The 16,131-nt window shown below is 34.6% G+C and overlaps 2 protein-coding genes across 4 annotated transcripts in view; one reads left to right on the top strand and one right to left on the bottom strand.

Annotated features, from left to right (window-relative positions):
* Positions 1-3,972, top strand: part of LOC148281209 (paired box protein 3 homolog) — a 53,271-nt gene extending 49,299 nt beyond the window's left edge. Inside the window, exons 5-6 of the mRNA XM_088227123.1 lie at positions 1,969-2,165; positions 3,111-3,972. Of these exons, the coding sequence (XP_088083249.1) occupies positions 1,969-2,165; positions 3,111-3,857 (944 nt within the window). The 3' untranslated portion in view covers positions 3,858-3,972. The remainder of the gene's footprint in view (positions 1-1,968; positions 2,166-3,110) is intronic.
* A 2,016-nt stretch (positions 3,973-5,988) lies between these two features.
* Positions 5,989-14,951, bottom strand: Nplp1 (Neuropeptide-like precursor 1). Of its 3 annotated transcripts, none has more exons than XM_088227120.1 (6): positions 14,772-14,951; positions 9,482-9,607; positions 8,688-8,801; positions 7,485-8,583; positions 7,358-7,390; positions 5,989-6,954 (listed from the first exon to the last, which is right to left on the bottom strand). In XM_088227120.1, the coding sequence occupies exons 2-6, from the start codon at positions 9,572-9,574 to the stop codon at positions 6,842-6,844; spliced, it is 1,452 nt and encodes a 483-aa protein (XP_088083246.1). In that variant the 5' UTR covers positions 9,575-9,607; positions 14,772-14,951; the 3' UTR covers positions 5,989-6,841. The 3 variants fall into 3 exon arrangements, with proteins under 3 accessions (XP_088083246.1, XP_088083248.1, XP_088083247.1); XM_088227122.1 differs by lacking the exon at positions 14,772-14,951 and adding an exon at positions 10,249-10,320 and having other exon boundaries at positions 9,482-9,623; XM_088227121.1 differs by lacking the exon at positions 14,772-14,951 and adding an exon at positions 10,249-10,319.
* Between the last annotated feature and the right edge of the window lie 1,180 nt (positions 14,952-16,131).

Here is a 16,131-nt window from a genome sequence, read left to right as displayed (position 1 = left end):
TAAATGAGTAGGTTTACGTTTTGACCCATTAGTTTCTTTGTAGACGTCGCTCAGTACGCAACTTCTGATTCGAATTTAACCATGCCGTGTTGTGTCACATTTCGTGAGTAATTATCAAATGAATGTGTTTGTCACAAATGCATTACTTAAAAATTGAATTATTTTTCCATCTGTCAGATTGTCGAAGAAACAAAATGGAAATTTCGTTAGTGTTGCCAGGGTAGTAAAAATTTTTACCCTTCTTTGCTCATATAATAAGAGAAATAATGAAAATTGTACCTCGGATTAAACAACGCCGTGGTGGACATTTGACCGACATTATCTTTAAAACATAAAATATTATTTAACACGATATAAAAATATCCGTTTTATGTAAAATAAAATTTGTTTTATATTTTAAGTTCAAAGTTCATTAATTCAATTACTCTTATTAAATGACCCTTTACTAATTTACTCTGTTGTGTCAATCAATGTTTCCGAGTGCACAATAAAATTTTAGAAAAACTAACAAATTGTTTTTTTTTACCTTACATTTGTGTTATGGTTATATTTTTCGCGATCTGGCAATATTATGTATGTGCGCGGCGAAAGTGTGTCTAAGTGGGGGAATTATTAGACACAGTCCGGTGCATTTAAATATGATTCTACGCTCCTTCTGGACTATTCTTAATTCTATGGACGAGTGATACTTAAATCCACGAATTTGGAATAACCAATGACCGATTTCATCGCTTTCGCGAGACCATCGAGACTAGTATCTATCATATCTTTTCCTCTGCAATTCTTACTTTAACAGAGTAGTCATAAAAATATTAATATATATATATTATTCGTTAAATAAAACTAATAATTTTATATATTTAAAATTTTAAACGGGTATTTACTGTTTTTTATTCATAATTCATAAAAATATTCTGATTTTATTTTAGCTCTTGGGAACTTAAAACTATATTGCAAATAAACTGTTACGTTTTACATATTATTAGACAGAAACAATACCAAATTTACGAATTTAATGTAAAAAGGGAGCAAATCTCAGAGTAATAATGCGTAACCTATAGAAAAGCTCTATCACTATGTTGCATATTAAAAAAAATATTACAATATTACAAAAAAACAAAACAAATAGAACAGAAATCAGATAAAACCTTTTATAAAATTTAGAATGGTAAAAGCCATAATTAATTATAAAAAAAAACTTGCGTTTACGTTTACATAATGTTTTTGAACAGCAGTATTTGTTCGCATCTCAAATATGCGGTGCGTTTATCAGTCGAAGATCTACAGTACAGTATAATATATTATACGAGTAGTACCTGTACCTACAGAGCCCACAGGGCATCGCCATAACACGCAATAGCTGAAAGTGAATCACATGAATAGTGCGTGAGTGTTTAGAAATAATATTTACCGCTTACTGTCTCCGTGACAAACGATCGCGACTTTTCCGCAACACTTGATCCCCATTCCCCATTGACGGGGAATCTTTAGGGGGGGATGCGCCAGGAGCCAGAAGACAGAAACAGGCGGTGACTTCACTCACGACAGGATTAGTGTTTGGGTTTCTATACCATTGTTGGTTTGAGGGATTTCTTACATCGGGAATAGGAACATTCTAGGTGGCGGCGGCTCGTTTTGTGTCAAACGTTCCGTATAACCGTCAAAAACAAATTAGCGATATAATTACTGTGACATAATAGCTTAGTAGCAATAAAAATATTGTATTCCACACTTATGTTCTTCCAAAATATTGTGTCGATTGGTTACACTTCTGTGGTGTTTTCTTAGGAAAGAAAAAAATAATCAACAAAAAATTATTGCCAGCGCGTGGTTTCCTGCCACTTCTTATTTACCCTTATCCACACATAAGGTCCTGCGCAGCCTTTCTTAATAATTGTATTTCTTATTATTATTATTTTTATTATTACTCACAATTTTTTTTTTTTTAAATAGAATCGAACGTTTCAGGAAGAGGATCCGATTCCTCGGACACGGAGTCTGAACCCGGTATCACGCTGAAGAGAAAACAGCGGAGATCCAGGACCACGTTCAGCGGAGACCAGCTGGATGCCCTGGAGCGCGCTTTCACCAGGACGCAGTACCCTGACGTCTACACCAGGGAGGAACTGGCGCAACAAACGGGGCTAACAGAAGCCAGAATACAAGTAATTCAAATAATCATAATTTTCACCTTTATTAGAACCTATGATTATAAAAGTAATATCGAATTGGTATCATCTAAAAACTAACTCCTGAGACTTTGAGTTTCAGCTGTGCTTCTCCCTCCTCGGTTTTTTTCCGGGCAGACAGCAAACGGCTGGGATTTTGTAGGCAATGGTATAGGGAATTCTGGAGCCGTCCATTAATGGAATTATTGACGTAATCTTTCCATAATCTATTTACTATGCACTGGGTATCGCAAATTCGTCTAACTTCTTGGCTCTATATTCTGCCTCTTTTGGGTTTCCCTGCGATTGCCTTTAGTACTTTCATCTCTGACGTTCTGAGCAGTTATTTGGTTTTTCTATTTAGTTTTTCTATTTAGTTTTTCTGCTTGGTTTTTCGTATTTTTTATTTTCTCTCTATCTATCCTCGCCTCTGTTGTATACACCATGATTTGGTCTGACACACGTTTTATATATCCGAATTATGTTTCCAATAATCATGTGTTCATTGTACTTTACGACATATCTTAGGCATCCAGATGTTTACTAACTGCGATGGATATGTTCTCATCATCACTATGGCTGCATCATCTGCATGACATGTGATGTTAATGACCTTATCTCCCTTAGTAGATTCACTACTTTTTTTATTCTTAAAAGCGTTTTTTTAAATATATTTATTCTGCTTGTGTAAGAAAAGGTTTTAGGCGTATATTTTGTCGTGCTATATTTAGTTATAAAGGTGCTAAACTTGATTTGTTTCTTTGTTGTTCTCAATATGTGTTATTTTCTAAATCTTATTATTATTTATGTCCCGAATTGAGTTGTTGTAACTCCTGGGAATGTAATTCAACGTATTATACTTGTGAAATACTTTGTGCTATATCATTTATAAATAAAATAAAATAAATAAAAATAAATTTCTAAGGTATTTCTCAATTCCAGGTTTGGTTTTCCAACCGGCGAGCGCGTTTGAGAAAGCACAATACGTCCAGCACATCAGGCGGACTCTCTAGCTATGGCTCCCTCCCCTTATCCGGGATCCCGTGTCAGTACCCCGGAGCCGACTTCTCCGGCCTCCCGCACCACCCGAACCACGCGGACGCGTGGCACCACCAGAAGGCTCAGTTCTCCAACTACAACCAGCTCATGGCGCACTCCCAACAGCTGAACCAAGCTTTCCAGAACAATTTCCCGGGAACCTCTTCGGGATTCAGTCACCCCCCTCCGACGTCCGGTGCGGAAGCGCACCCGCAGCTACTGGAGAACGGGATGCCGAGACACGAGTTCGCTTCCCGGTGCGTCAACCCGTGCGACTCGTACCCCAAGCACCCATCGCTCTACTTGCCCAAGCACCAAGGCAGCGTCGGCGGCGAGGCGCTCAAGTCCCCCGCGCCGGAACCGGAAGAAGGAAAATCCGACGCCTTTCCAAAAAACATTATAGAAGACTATAACAAAATAGTGGCTGCGGAGAACTTTTCTAAAATGGCGGCCGATTACTCTAAACTCACATCCGAAACAAATTTAAACTGGAATCAAACACACATAGGAATTAATATGGGCTTTGGGGGCCTTCCTCCTGTGGGCATCCACCACAGCGACGGGTACTCCTTCCCTAACATCAGCGACGGCTTCAGTCAGCAGAACTACGCCCACCCTACCACGAGTGTCAACAAGTACTGGGGGTCATGAGTGCGGGTGGGTACTGGGTACTGACTGAATTTAATAATTACCAAAAGTGAACATTCTGCTAGGCGTATGTATTCGGTATTTTAATAAATAAATATAGTGATGTGGTTTTATTGCACATTTTTTTTTTATTTGCACATAAATAATAGATAAATATTATTTTCGTTATTAATAATTTGATTGCTGGTGCAGCACAAAAAATATATCACGCAATCTGTGCAAATAAAAGTAAAACTCTATTTTTATGAAACAAAATGAAGTGTTCAATCCTTATGCACTTTAAAAAAGTTTTTTTAAATTTAATATGTACATTTATAAATATTTTTAGTTAGCACAGGCGTTGTGAAATATTAAGTTTTAATCGAGGTGAAAAACACGCGGTATTTTCAATATACGCTATAATTATTACCAATGTATATTCTAAATAGTAATTAATTGTGGCGAATCCAAAAATAGTAGAAAGCCTTAAATAAATATTATATTTAAATTTTAACCGTTAAAATTGCTAATTAAAAACGTGCAAGTGAACATGTACGATTTCAAAGGAATTTACGGTTAGGTCAAGTGAGCTTTAAAAATTGTGAGGCTTGATTCATACTATGGGACTTTATTTATAAACCTAATAATTTATATATAATACCTACCTTACTTTGTTTTCCGTACCAATATAATAAATAACTTTTAACTGAGTCACAACGCAAAAAAAGGACGGAAAATGTATCATAACTCTTAACACAAAAGTAATCCCACAGTTTAAACATATTTTTTTATCTTGAAGTATCGGAAGAGACGAACACGCTTTAGGGCTTCGCCAAATCTATCACATTGGTAAAACGTTAATAATATATAAAACATTCTTCCTTAAAAAACGTCTTCGTCAACGTGTGGGGAAATATTCCATAACATTAGATTACCTACATAATTATTTCGTGAAGTCAAACTCACTTGCACCGGAAATGTCAGCCGGATATAACGTTGCATGGATATTTGTCAGCTTTGGCTACTTCGTGTCACCCTGATTGCTCTGTATAAATGAACCAACAGCAGAGTCTGCGCAAAAGGATATCCAAAATGCCAACGGTTTTTGACATTCAAATCTGACAGTTAATGGATTATACGTTTTACTTTTTACAGTTGGCAGATAATTTCAACCAATTTGGTAGGTATCTGACTGTCGCAGAACTTAAGATTTTAACTATTTTTAAAAAAAGTATTGATAACGTGATAAAAGGGCTGAAATTTTAATTTTACCGTTCGTTACCATGACTCGTCATATAATGAATGCGGAAGCATTTTTTAATCGATAGCATAAAAAGAAGTATCCGAATTGTCAAAACTAAAACGATAGATAGTGAAATTAATGTACCTATAGTCGGGGTCTACGTTCAAGATGCACGGAAGGAATGCGGCAGTGTGTTGTGACGCTGTCCGGTTGAGTTTAGATAAAAAATAGCTTGTTGATATTTACGAATATACAATAATTTTGAGTACCAAAGTGCCAATTTTTACCGAAACTCAACCCGGCAACCGCATCCTCGTGGACCCCGTCTATACATAGATGATGGCATTGTACTGGTTATCATTGTTAGGCCATGTTTGACACTATTTATTATTCTCTAATAAAATTATTATTAAATGTCCCTAGTTTGAACCAAGCTTAATATGTAGGTAAACAAATTGGTAGGTACAAAACACAAATTTTAAAATAAGTAAACGCTTATTAATATCTTGTAGCGCAAATAAAATTGACGACATCTAAAATCCATAATGAGAGTACGAATTATTGTTTTTTTATTTTAAAAAACATTTTTAACAGCAAAGAATCAAATGTCCTAATGGACCAAAATCATAACAGGTAAATTAAAAAAAAATTAACTCTAAGTGTATTTTTGCAGATCGTCGATTTTCATTGAAATGAGAAGATATAAAGTTATTTATATTATGGAAGATGTAAAATTGATTAAAATAATAAAATTATTTCTGTACGCATGTGCAAATGTTATTTATTTTTAAATATAAATTACCTGGATAAGAATTAATTTTATAATGTTATCATCTCAACTAACTAAAAATACATTAAGACCGAAAATGGGACATTGGAAATAGTGTGAGTAATAAATCAAACAAACAAATGTTGAGTTTTCCTTTGTTTAATATATTTCTAACACAAATAATATACTATAGCTTAATTACGTGATTATTTTCCCGCATTTAAAATAACTTACTTAAATAGAATTGTCAATCCACAGCTCGTAAGAATATTGTTAAACACGCTGTTTCCTTTAACAATAAATGGTGGTGTTTCGCAAATCCCTTTAGTTTGAATCAAAGACTAGAGATTTTTTAGAATCTGAAAATAATCGTAACATACCCAATTGTTACCAGAACATGGATGATCGTTTGATGCTGAAAGGATTTTGGTGAAACGAAGAGAAAAAGTAAGTATAATAGTTTTGATATTTAAGAATATTTCACAAATTTCATTTTACTTACATTTTACAAATACGATAAATAAACTAAATGTAACCTTTCTAAATTTTTATCGTTTTTTTAATACGATGGGCATTTGCATTTTTATATTTCTACCTCTACATACATTATTACAGCAAGATTATTTTATAAAACCCCATGAACAAGAGCACATTATTCGGTGTCAAGTGTTTCATAGCGATCATAAAAAATAGTGTGTGTTGACACCACGATAAAATATTCGATTACTTTATGGTTATTGAAATTTCTATGCCATTTTTCATTAATTCTCACATTTTTCAGTAAAAATCATCGGGTCAAATCAGCCATATCATCCCTAATGATCGAACTGAAATTCGTACGAGAAATTTAATAAAATAGAAAAGAATCTAATCGAAATAAAACCTTTAAAACTAAAAAATGGCTCTTGAATCGTACGTCTTATTTAGTTTACTATTCACAATTAGCAATCGTCTTTCAAAAGGTCAAACAGGTTAGTTATTGGTTAGTTAAATACTTCACTCGTTATCATCCTGCTGTGTTCTGGAGAGTAGGTACTGTCTTCTGCGATACGTTGGACTGGTAGGGGTCGCATTAGACATCGGGGGTTGACCCATGAGGGAAATTTTCCCTGTAATCACGTTTATAAATAATAGGTCATTATGCATTGCTAACAAACTATCCCGCTAGGAAACAAAAAAATAATAGATAAAATTCTTCCGTTTCTAGCATTGATCGTTGAAATGGACTGACCGCGAGTTACAAAGCTAACGATTAGAGGCTCAAATACTGAAAAAAAAAACTACCTAGCTGCTTTTTACTTGCACTTAGTACCTACTTTATTACTAAATCTCGTAATTGTAATGTAGTCATGTACTAATTTCCGAATATCTCTATTTTATAATTTGTTTCTAGAAGTACTCAAATATAATAAAGTAATGAAAAGGTATCCGGTTTTGAATCTTAGTAAAATAAAGATTTTACAAATCAGTTTCCAAAAAATGCTACAACATATCAATGTGATGGTCTCTTACCTAATTCAGTCATCCTTGATAGCGGAATGTTTCCTGAAATGATAAATAATTTTAAAATAGCTAGAAAAAAGGCGTTAAATTAGATATAATAAACAAACGCAAATATTTTTCCAGTGAAGGTACACACCCAAAAATCTCTTTTTGTTGCTGACGTAGTCCCCAGTAAGCGCCTTTACGAGTTCGTCATAATCGAATGCGTCCGATTTCGGTACTTCTGGAAGAGGGAAATCACTGGAAATCTCCGAAAAGTATTCGTCCGCTTGCCTCTTATGCCTGATTGGTGTATTATGTACTCCGACTGCTATTACTTTAGGTTCATTTTTCTCAGCCACAGATCTTTTGAATACTTTTCCGTACTTGAAAGGACCTGTTTTGATGGAAGGAAGATTACGTTTGTTTTCTGGCTGGTTTACTTCCTCAGCTTCTGGTGTAGGAAAAGCGTCTATTGCGGAGTTTCTATTGACTGAGTGCAAATAAGAATCTTGACGTAACAAAGCTGCGACATTCCTTTTATCCTCTCCGTTTCGGTGCCATCCTGTATTTTGTTTTGGAATAGCCCAATCTCGGGCGATTGTTCCTATATTCCGCTTTTCATTTTCCTCAAATATTGGCAAATTTTGATTGCGAGCTAGTGATGCTATGTTCCTTTTACCGTTGACTGTTCGTCCCGTTTTCATCAGGTTTTGGATATTTCGTTTGTAATAAGAGTCAGGAGTGTTTTTATTTAAAAGCTCACCGTTCCTGGCTAACGACCCAAGGTTACGTTTTCCAAAAGGATTTTCGTTATTTTCCTCGTAAAATTTATTATATGCATATCCATTGCGCATCAGGGACTCCAAATTCTTTTTCATGTACTGATGAATTCCACCGAGACGTGCCAAAGATTCAAGATTGCGTTTTTCTTCGTCATTTTCTGGGCTCTCCTCGGGAGACTGCAATGTCGGCAGCTGGCCATTCTTAGCGAGCGTTGCGATGCTCTTCTTGCCGATTAGTGATGGACGACTCTGAATAGAATTAGCTTTAAGCATAGTGGCTAAATACTTTTTGAAATAAGGCGAAGCGGTTATGATTCTCTGAAACACAGATTGTGAACGTTTGTTTTCGTACGAAGGTTGATCGTACATTAATTTTCCGTCTGATAGTAAATCGTAATTAGGCAGAATCAGCTTTTCATTTAAAGCTGGTGAAGTCAAAATACGCCACAACCCCTCTCTCAAAGCTTGCATCTAAAAACAAGTCATTATGCAAATATAATATAAATTATATTTTTACCATTTTTATAAATAAAAATATTTTATTAACTAATAACAACTAAAGGAAATACACTGACCTGTATACTTCCAACTTCATCTGGAGTAAGGAAACTTTGCAAAACATTATCTAGATAACATTCATTCGATTGTAAGGCTGGGTCCGAATTGTACAGCAAATCTTGGGGGCGAACCTAAAACATGCAGTCGGATGTAGTAATTTTAAAAAGAATATAAAAATGGCGTAGCGTAATGATATTACCCATGTAAATTTTAATAAGTGCGTGTGGGTTTTAAAAGATTTGGGAGATTAAACGAGAAAAGAAATGAACTTGATGTGTACTCGTATGTGTTAGTTTCAAAGTAGGTACGAAACTTATAATAAAATTCATCATATTTTATTTTTATTCATTCAACTACGGTGGAATAATTTATAGTTACTGATTTTATTTGAAATATAATCAATTGTGTAAGAAATGCATGGGTATATTATTCGTAGATATTATTTTTAGATCTGAGAGACTTTTCAAGGGACTTAAATAATTTCGATATATATTTATAAAGTGAAAATATTAAAATTTTACACTACTTTCGATGACCTTTTTTTAGCTTTTTTGTTCTTCTAGCATACATAAACAAAAACATTCATATTAAGTTAAGGTTTAAAAACAGTAAATACCGGTTAAACAAATAAAATGATAAATACCGGTAAAATTTGAAAAGATAATAAATTAGCTTTACTGCGAAAAAAAAACTTTCAAAAATATTATAGACAACACCTTCAAATTCAAAGTATTTTGTAAGATGATCACAAAATAAAGGAATTATTATTTTTAAGACCTAATGGAAAAATATTTAGTTTGCATTTAATTACCTTCTCCACTGATATTGCCACTAGCAATAGAAGAATAGTTACAAAGGACGAGGAAGGATCCCTGCGAGGATTCATTTTCTGTCGTCCTGACATCTTACCAATCGGTGTGTTCTAGGGTGTGGTTTCCTATTACAACCAATTACTTCGTTTTTAATATACAGGTAGCTATTTACATTAATACAATACATAAATATATTATACAGAAATACAATTTACGTAATTTTATTTACATAAGTAGATTGTGTCTGGTCCTAACTAACAAATAACAGATTCCTGTGGAAATTCAGAACCATCTATACTAGATATCATTCATTTGGTTTTTCGTTATCTTGTGTCCATTTTTTTTTAATATCAAGAACTATACAGACATTAATTGAAAATTATCAATATGTCATGTTTTTTATTACATAATTTCTATTGGTACTCATATTACTGATAATTTTGTGTAAATCCATCTCCAAGCACAAGATCGTGCCTCTTTTTTTGAAAGAAAAGCATTAAAAGCAAAAACATGTCATTATAATTAAATATGCATTGAAACTGAAATGTACCTTCATTTTATTATATTCAAATGAATAAATAATTTAGAACAAACCAACGCCTGTCTTAAAAACAAGTAGGCGGTTAATTGAATATTTTTTTAGTAAAATAAGTCAAATTTCTAAATAGATTTCCAACAAAGAAAATTAAATATTTTTCTACGATATTTTGAAATCGAACTATCCTTTAAAACTTGTTAGCGTACTGTAAAGTGTAAATTTTCTCACCCTTTAAGGAAAAAAAAAACGAAATTGCGCAAATTTTAGATGATTGCACTATGATAGTAGGACAAACTATGGACTTCAAAAAGTGGAGAGCCTTCTTTTATACCCTTTGCATTTCTCCTTAATATCCCCAGGGATTACTCTAATACATCGGTAAGTTCTCATCTTTCCAATACTAAACCTATCTATAAAGGTTATGGTCGCACAAAATCATACATCGTTCAACTCATCGAGAATAAACACAAATTATTGAACGCGAAATGAAACATGCTGTAAATTCTATATTCCGTCCTCAAAAAGTTTTTCCATCGCTGTTGAAATATCATATCAAACCCCCAGAGGGTTATATCCAGTACTTAGTTACTAGGATTAGAACATGTTTAAAAGGCTATTTTTATAAATGCAAAAGTGTTTTCAAGCGTTTCCCAGTAAGTGAAATAATCCGAAAGAATCTCACTTACACGCTTACACCAATGTACATAACTAATGGTTTCAGCAAAATGCAATGTAAAAACACCTACAATCATTTGCATTTATTTATATTTACTATTTTTTTTTGCTTTTTACAATTAATGTTACAAATACAAAATACACTATCGCGTAAACAAAACAAAAACCCCATAAAGGCACGGCCTGTATACGTAGGGTGTACATTAAAAAAAATCGTTATAGGCTACCAGACCTAGTATTCCGAACGCATTTACAGCGCGCTATAACGCGTATTTAGTACGTAAAAACGCGCTATACTGCGCTATAACCGTATAATTAATATTAAAACAGAAATGTTTGTTAATTAAAATGAAAAATAAGTACATGCTACAGGTAAATTAAAATTGAAGGAATTTTAATCTTCCTTTTTAATCCGTAATTTCAACCACCAAAAAATCGAAACCGATTTAAATGATTTATCTCTATCATAATATTATCACCCTTAAGGACCTCAAGGAATGCATTGAACAGTTTCGGAACTATGAAAAATGAGTATTTGCGCGAGTCTTATTTTAAAAATGGAATTTCCAGCAGGTACCTACAATATCTACTATTTTTTTAGGAAATAAATGTTGGTGCATAAAAACAAATTTTAAACACTGTTGTCAATAAATTTATCTTGGCTCCAAAAGTATCAAGTGTTCTCTCTTCGTGGTAATCACGTCGGGAATTGAACCCGAGACCTTCCAGTGGATAAACGCGCTGATCGCTGGAGTCACTAGACCACGAAGCGGACAAATTAGATACGCAAAAACTAAAATTCTCAAAAATATAATGTATTGAGAACCAAAGATTTAATATTATTTGCGAAACGAAATTCGAAAAATCATATTTGTATTTTATACGCTGACGAGCAAGGAAATTTTCTTTTCGGAATAAATTTTATTTGAACGTCTTATTACAGAAATATTTATTGCGCTACGGGGAGACATTGCGAATAACATCTGTCATTTTTCAAAGAGATCATTACGTCGGTACTTTATCCGACTTTTACGCGTAGGTGCCCATAAAAAGCAAAGCCTACCTACTCTTCCAGTAGGAAAAAAAAGTTTTCACATTCAGAAAAATAATTCTCAACAGTATTTTTTTTATTTGTGTAATACCTAATTTGATAGTAAAGATGCTTAATGATATCTGGTTGTTATTAAATTATTGCCCAGAGATTTAAGGTCAAACCGCGCTACAGCGTCACTGCACTTCAGCGGCGCTGGGCGACAAATTTTTGTACGGAATAACGCGCAGCGTAGCGCAGCTGTAGTGAGATTCGTTTTACACAAAACACTGGAAATAATATTTCCTATTGCCGCGACGTGCCGCGCAGTGCCGCTCTAGTGCGGTCGACCTTTAAGGTATATGTGTTATTGTTAATAAAAAAAATAAGAATTTAATATTTCATTTTGTATCTTTAATCATGTCATGGATTTAGTTTTTTTTTTTTTTTTTAATATTCATATATGTACCTACCTACATTTACGTCGAATTTGATGTAGGTAGCTATTTAAGCAAGTGAATTTATAAATATGGACTCTGTTAACCTATTTTTCATCATCATCGTTCCCTTTCCGCACCTAATGATGCATAGGGCACTGCATTGTTACACCATTCGCAGTGTATCTTATTTATTTTTGTCACATGAAGGTAAGATGATCGTGATCAGCCTTACGTTTCAGGTACCAGTCCAGGGACTATGAAATATCCTAGTGTAAAAACACATTTTTAAAATAAATGTTTCATGTCGAATCGAACCCGAGATATATTGCATGGGCAAACGCGCTGACCACTACACCACAGGCCGACAACCTATTTTTAGGAAAAAATATTATTTTATTCTGAAAATCCTTTAAAATATATTTACCATTAGCAAAATAATTAAAAAGCAAGGGGTACACTATAGGTATGTAGTATGTAGGTACTGCGTGCTCCCAACTGCTTTTAAACTTTTAAAAAAATATGAGTTTAAACAGAGATTCCGACGCTTTATTACATAAATATGTTGCATTACCTTAGAATCTCACCTACACCAATAAAGTTTTTTAGGTCTTTTTCTTAACGAATATCAACAGATGGAAGAATAGGGAAATATCACTTTTTATACATTTTAAAATTAATAATGGCCTAAGAAATACTGTCGAGTTTTTTTTTTCTTCTTCTTTATTTAGATCGGTTGATCTGTTATCCGCTAGAGGGTGATTCCTGAGACGCTGAGTTACAACTGTCCTTCCATCTTTTTGGTGGTCTTCCGGCGACCAGTTGGGATTTCACGGACACGGTAAAGGGAATTCTGGAACTCTCCATTCCATCTACGTGATATCTCCAGAATCTTCTCCTTGTTCTGCTCCACCGTACTATGTCTTGGCTATCGCAAGTCCGTTTCATTCCGGATTATGTCCCTTAGAGCAGTGGTCCCCTACCTTTTTGTCGCCGCGGACCGGTCAACGTTTCATAATTTTACCGCGGCCCACTGGGGGGGGGACACATTGAATGAATAAAACATAATAATAATAACAATATATAATAATAAAATTTACAACTGTGAAATTAACAAAATTATAATAACAATATATAATAATAAAATTTACAACTGTGAAATTAACAAAATTATAATAACAATATTTATTAATAAAATTTACAACTATGGTACATAAGTTATAGCGACAAATAATAGTAGAGAAAACACAAGGTTTGTGGGAAAAATGAAGAAAAAATATAAAATAACAATGAAGGATTATTAAGTTTCAGATATTTTTTAATTTTCTTTTGGATTTATGGGTATTGTATTTTCAGTATTTTTAAGGTTCAACAGAAGGTTGAAAGTATTTTTTTTCCAAGATAGAGAAAATAATTTTGAAAATGCTCAGGGTTTAATTCGTGATTTTAATGTTATTCGGATATCTGGCAGATATATTAACTTTAAAGTTATTTATCTATTTTCATTAAAAGTTTTGATGTTGAAGTTTTGATTTTATGCTAAATAAATGAGAACCCTGAGCTTGCTTCATTGAAACGAGATGGTTCCATCTGGGAGTAATAGGAGATTGTGGCACCAGAAGTGTCTTGCTTATGTCCAGCATATTTCTTTGTTTTGTTTTGGTTGCTGTCACTGCGGAAAACCCCGCTTCACATAGATAGGATGTCGGAAATGACAATAGGGATTAATTTTCAGTCATTACAGCACTATGATAAATTTTATAGGTATGTTCGATTTTTTAAAAGTAATTTTGTGGCTCGGGATTTATAAATTATTGGAGGTACTTAATAGTAACATACTAAATATTTCATTTTAAATTCCCGCGAAAACGGTTCATTGCATTAGCCACGCCCCTAATACGTCGTGATTCTGTTATTTTTTCAACTTTGTGACCGCTTGCATTTAAATAGAACATCGTCACGTTTCTTGACGTCCCAATTATAAAGGCCAAACATGTCGCGTTTTTGTAAAGACATATTTTTTTTCTATTTCATTTTAATAATCATGTATGAAAACATTTTTCCACAATATCCACCTGGATTTAATACAATCAATTTTTGTAAATCCATTTCACATGTTTTTATCGGTATTCGTAGCATGTGATATTTCCCTATCGTAAATGTGGATGTTAAAACAGCGGATTTCCATACTCCCTTCCAAAGTTATCAAGAAAGAATATCTCTATGACCAATAAAATGGTGGGTAGCATTGTAGCATAGCATATTCACATAATATGTTCGTGCGTGATTCGAACTAGAATAATATTGGACTAAAAAAATAAAATATTTACATTTTTATTCATTTATAGTCGAGTCGGTTGAGTAGACAGGTCTTCGGTATTTTTAAAAAATTAGGAACCTCAGATCTACGGTGAATTGGATACAAAAAATGTTTTTATCACGCGCGGTAAAAATTAGAGCATTGAATTATACGGCAAATTTTCTTTAAAATGTACGAAAAGAATATTTAAAAAATATTTTAATAAAAACGAACTACTTTGAACGAAGTCACTAGTTCATATGAATCAACTAATTATAAGAGAAATGTGAAAGGTTTACGGTTTACTTACTGTCAACGGACCAATCGGCAGAACTGACCGAGAAGCGGAAGATACGTCACGTAATTTCAGGAATACAAAACTTAAAAAAAACAACAAATCATAGCGCTGATATTTAATGTAATTTTTGCCGACGCGCGCCCGCACCAGACTGGCAGCCACTAGGCGAACGACCCGTCCAACTACTGCTCCAGTTTATGGCTCCAGGTTGTAAATCCGGAACCTAAACAGCGCGTTGCTAGCGACAACGGGACCCTGTAATCCGTTGTGAGACGAATACAGGAACTGCACCTCTGGCTATGGCCTTTCCTTTCGCTGTTTTAGGCCTGCAAAGAGAGACTCCCGTTCTCAGGGAAGGATCGAAGTCAGGTGCTGCCGCGTAGACGTCCCTTTTGATGACCGACCGCCCGTACCCTGCTTCAGGTCGGACACATGCAGCGCAGAACTTCTTCGCTTAGCCCATAAAATAACCCCGTCTAGAACCTGGTTCACACAGCAGTCTGCAAACGGGAGGAACCTTCGGCCAGATTCTAGACGTGATAAGTACGGCTGCAGGGGGGGGGCTCACGATGATTTTCGGAGCCTCGAGAGGAGTGGAGGGAAGTGGAGGCTTGTATAACGATTGTCTAAAATAAAAGCAGTTTAGAAGAACTGAATATTTATTTCGAAAAGTTGAATATGTTTTATCAAATAATTTGCACCGTGCCGCAGTCGGTCACGGCGCAAACCCAAATGTACATAAAAAAGTTTTGTGTTTTCCTTACAGAATTACAAAATTTTCCTTACAGAAAAAAAAAAAAAAATAATAATTATCACAATGTTTAAATGAGGTTATTAAAGTCAGTCCCCAGCTAACTATCGGGATGGAATATGCTGTTTTCTATCAAAGGGTCGGCTTGGGGCACTGGATTAACATCGAATTGAGGAGGACATGAAAACATGACGATCGATGAAACCGCAGCGAAATCGGTTCTCTGGGCGGGTATTCTGAACTGAATTGCGCGCGAAGAGATCTCTCTGTTAGCGTGTATTTAGTACGTAAATACACGTTAAAAATGCGTTTTCTACGCGCGCTTTTGCGTTCAGAATACAACCCCATGTCTGGTATTCTAAACGGAATTGCGCGTGAAGAGATCGCTCTGTTAGTGTGCATTTAGTACGTAAATACGCGTTAAAAATGCGTTTTCTACGCGCTCTTTTGCGTTCAGAATACCACCCCAGGGCTGGTATTCCAAACGCTCTCGTGGCCGTATTATCTCATGTATTTACATACAAAATACACGAGAAAAACTGTTTTCCCGAGAGTGGTTCAGAATAGCACTTCAGGTGCATCCGGAATCGTCTTTTCCGTATCGCGCGGGCCAGATTTGAA

This window comes from Micrasema longulum, unplaced genomic scaffold, assembly GCF_059751315.1.
Source record: "Micrasema longulum isolate JH-2025_06_02 unplaced genomic scaffold, ASM5975131v1 h1tg000487l, whole genome shotgun sequence".
Classification (NCBI taxonomy): domain Eukaryota; kingdom Metazoa; phylum Arthropoda; class Insecta; order Trichoptera; family Brachycentridae; genus Micrasema; species Micrasema longulum.
The sequence above is the reverse complement of the archived record's forward strand: the minus strand, read 5'-3'. Positions and strand labels throughout refer to the sequence as shown.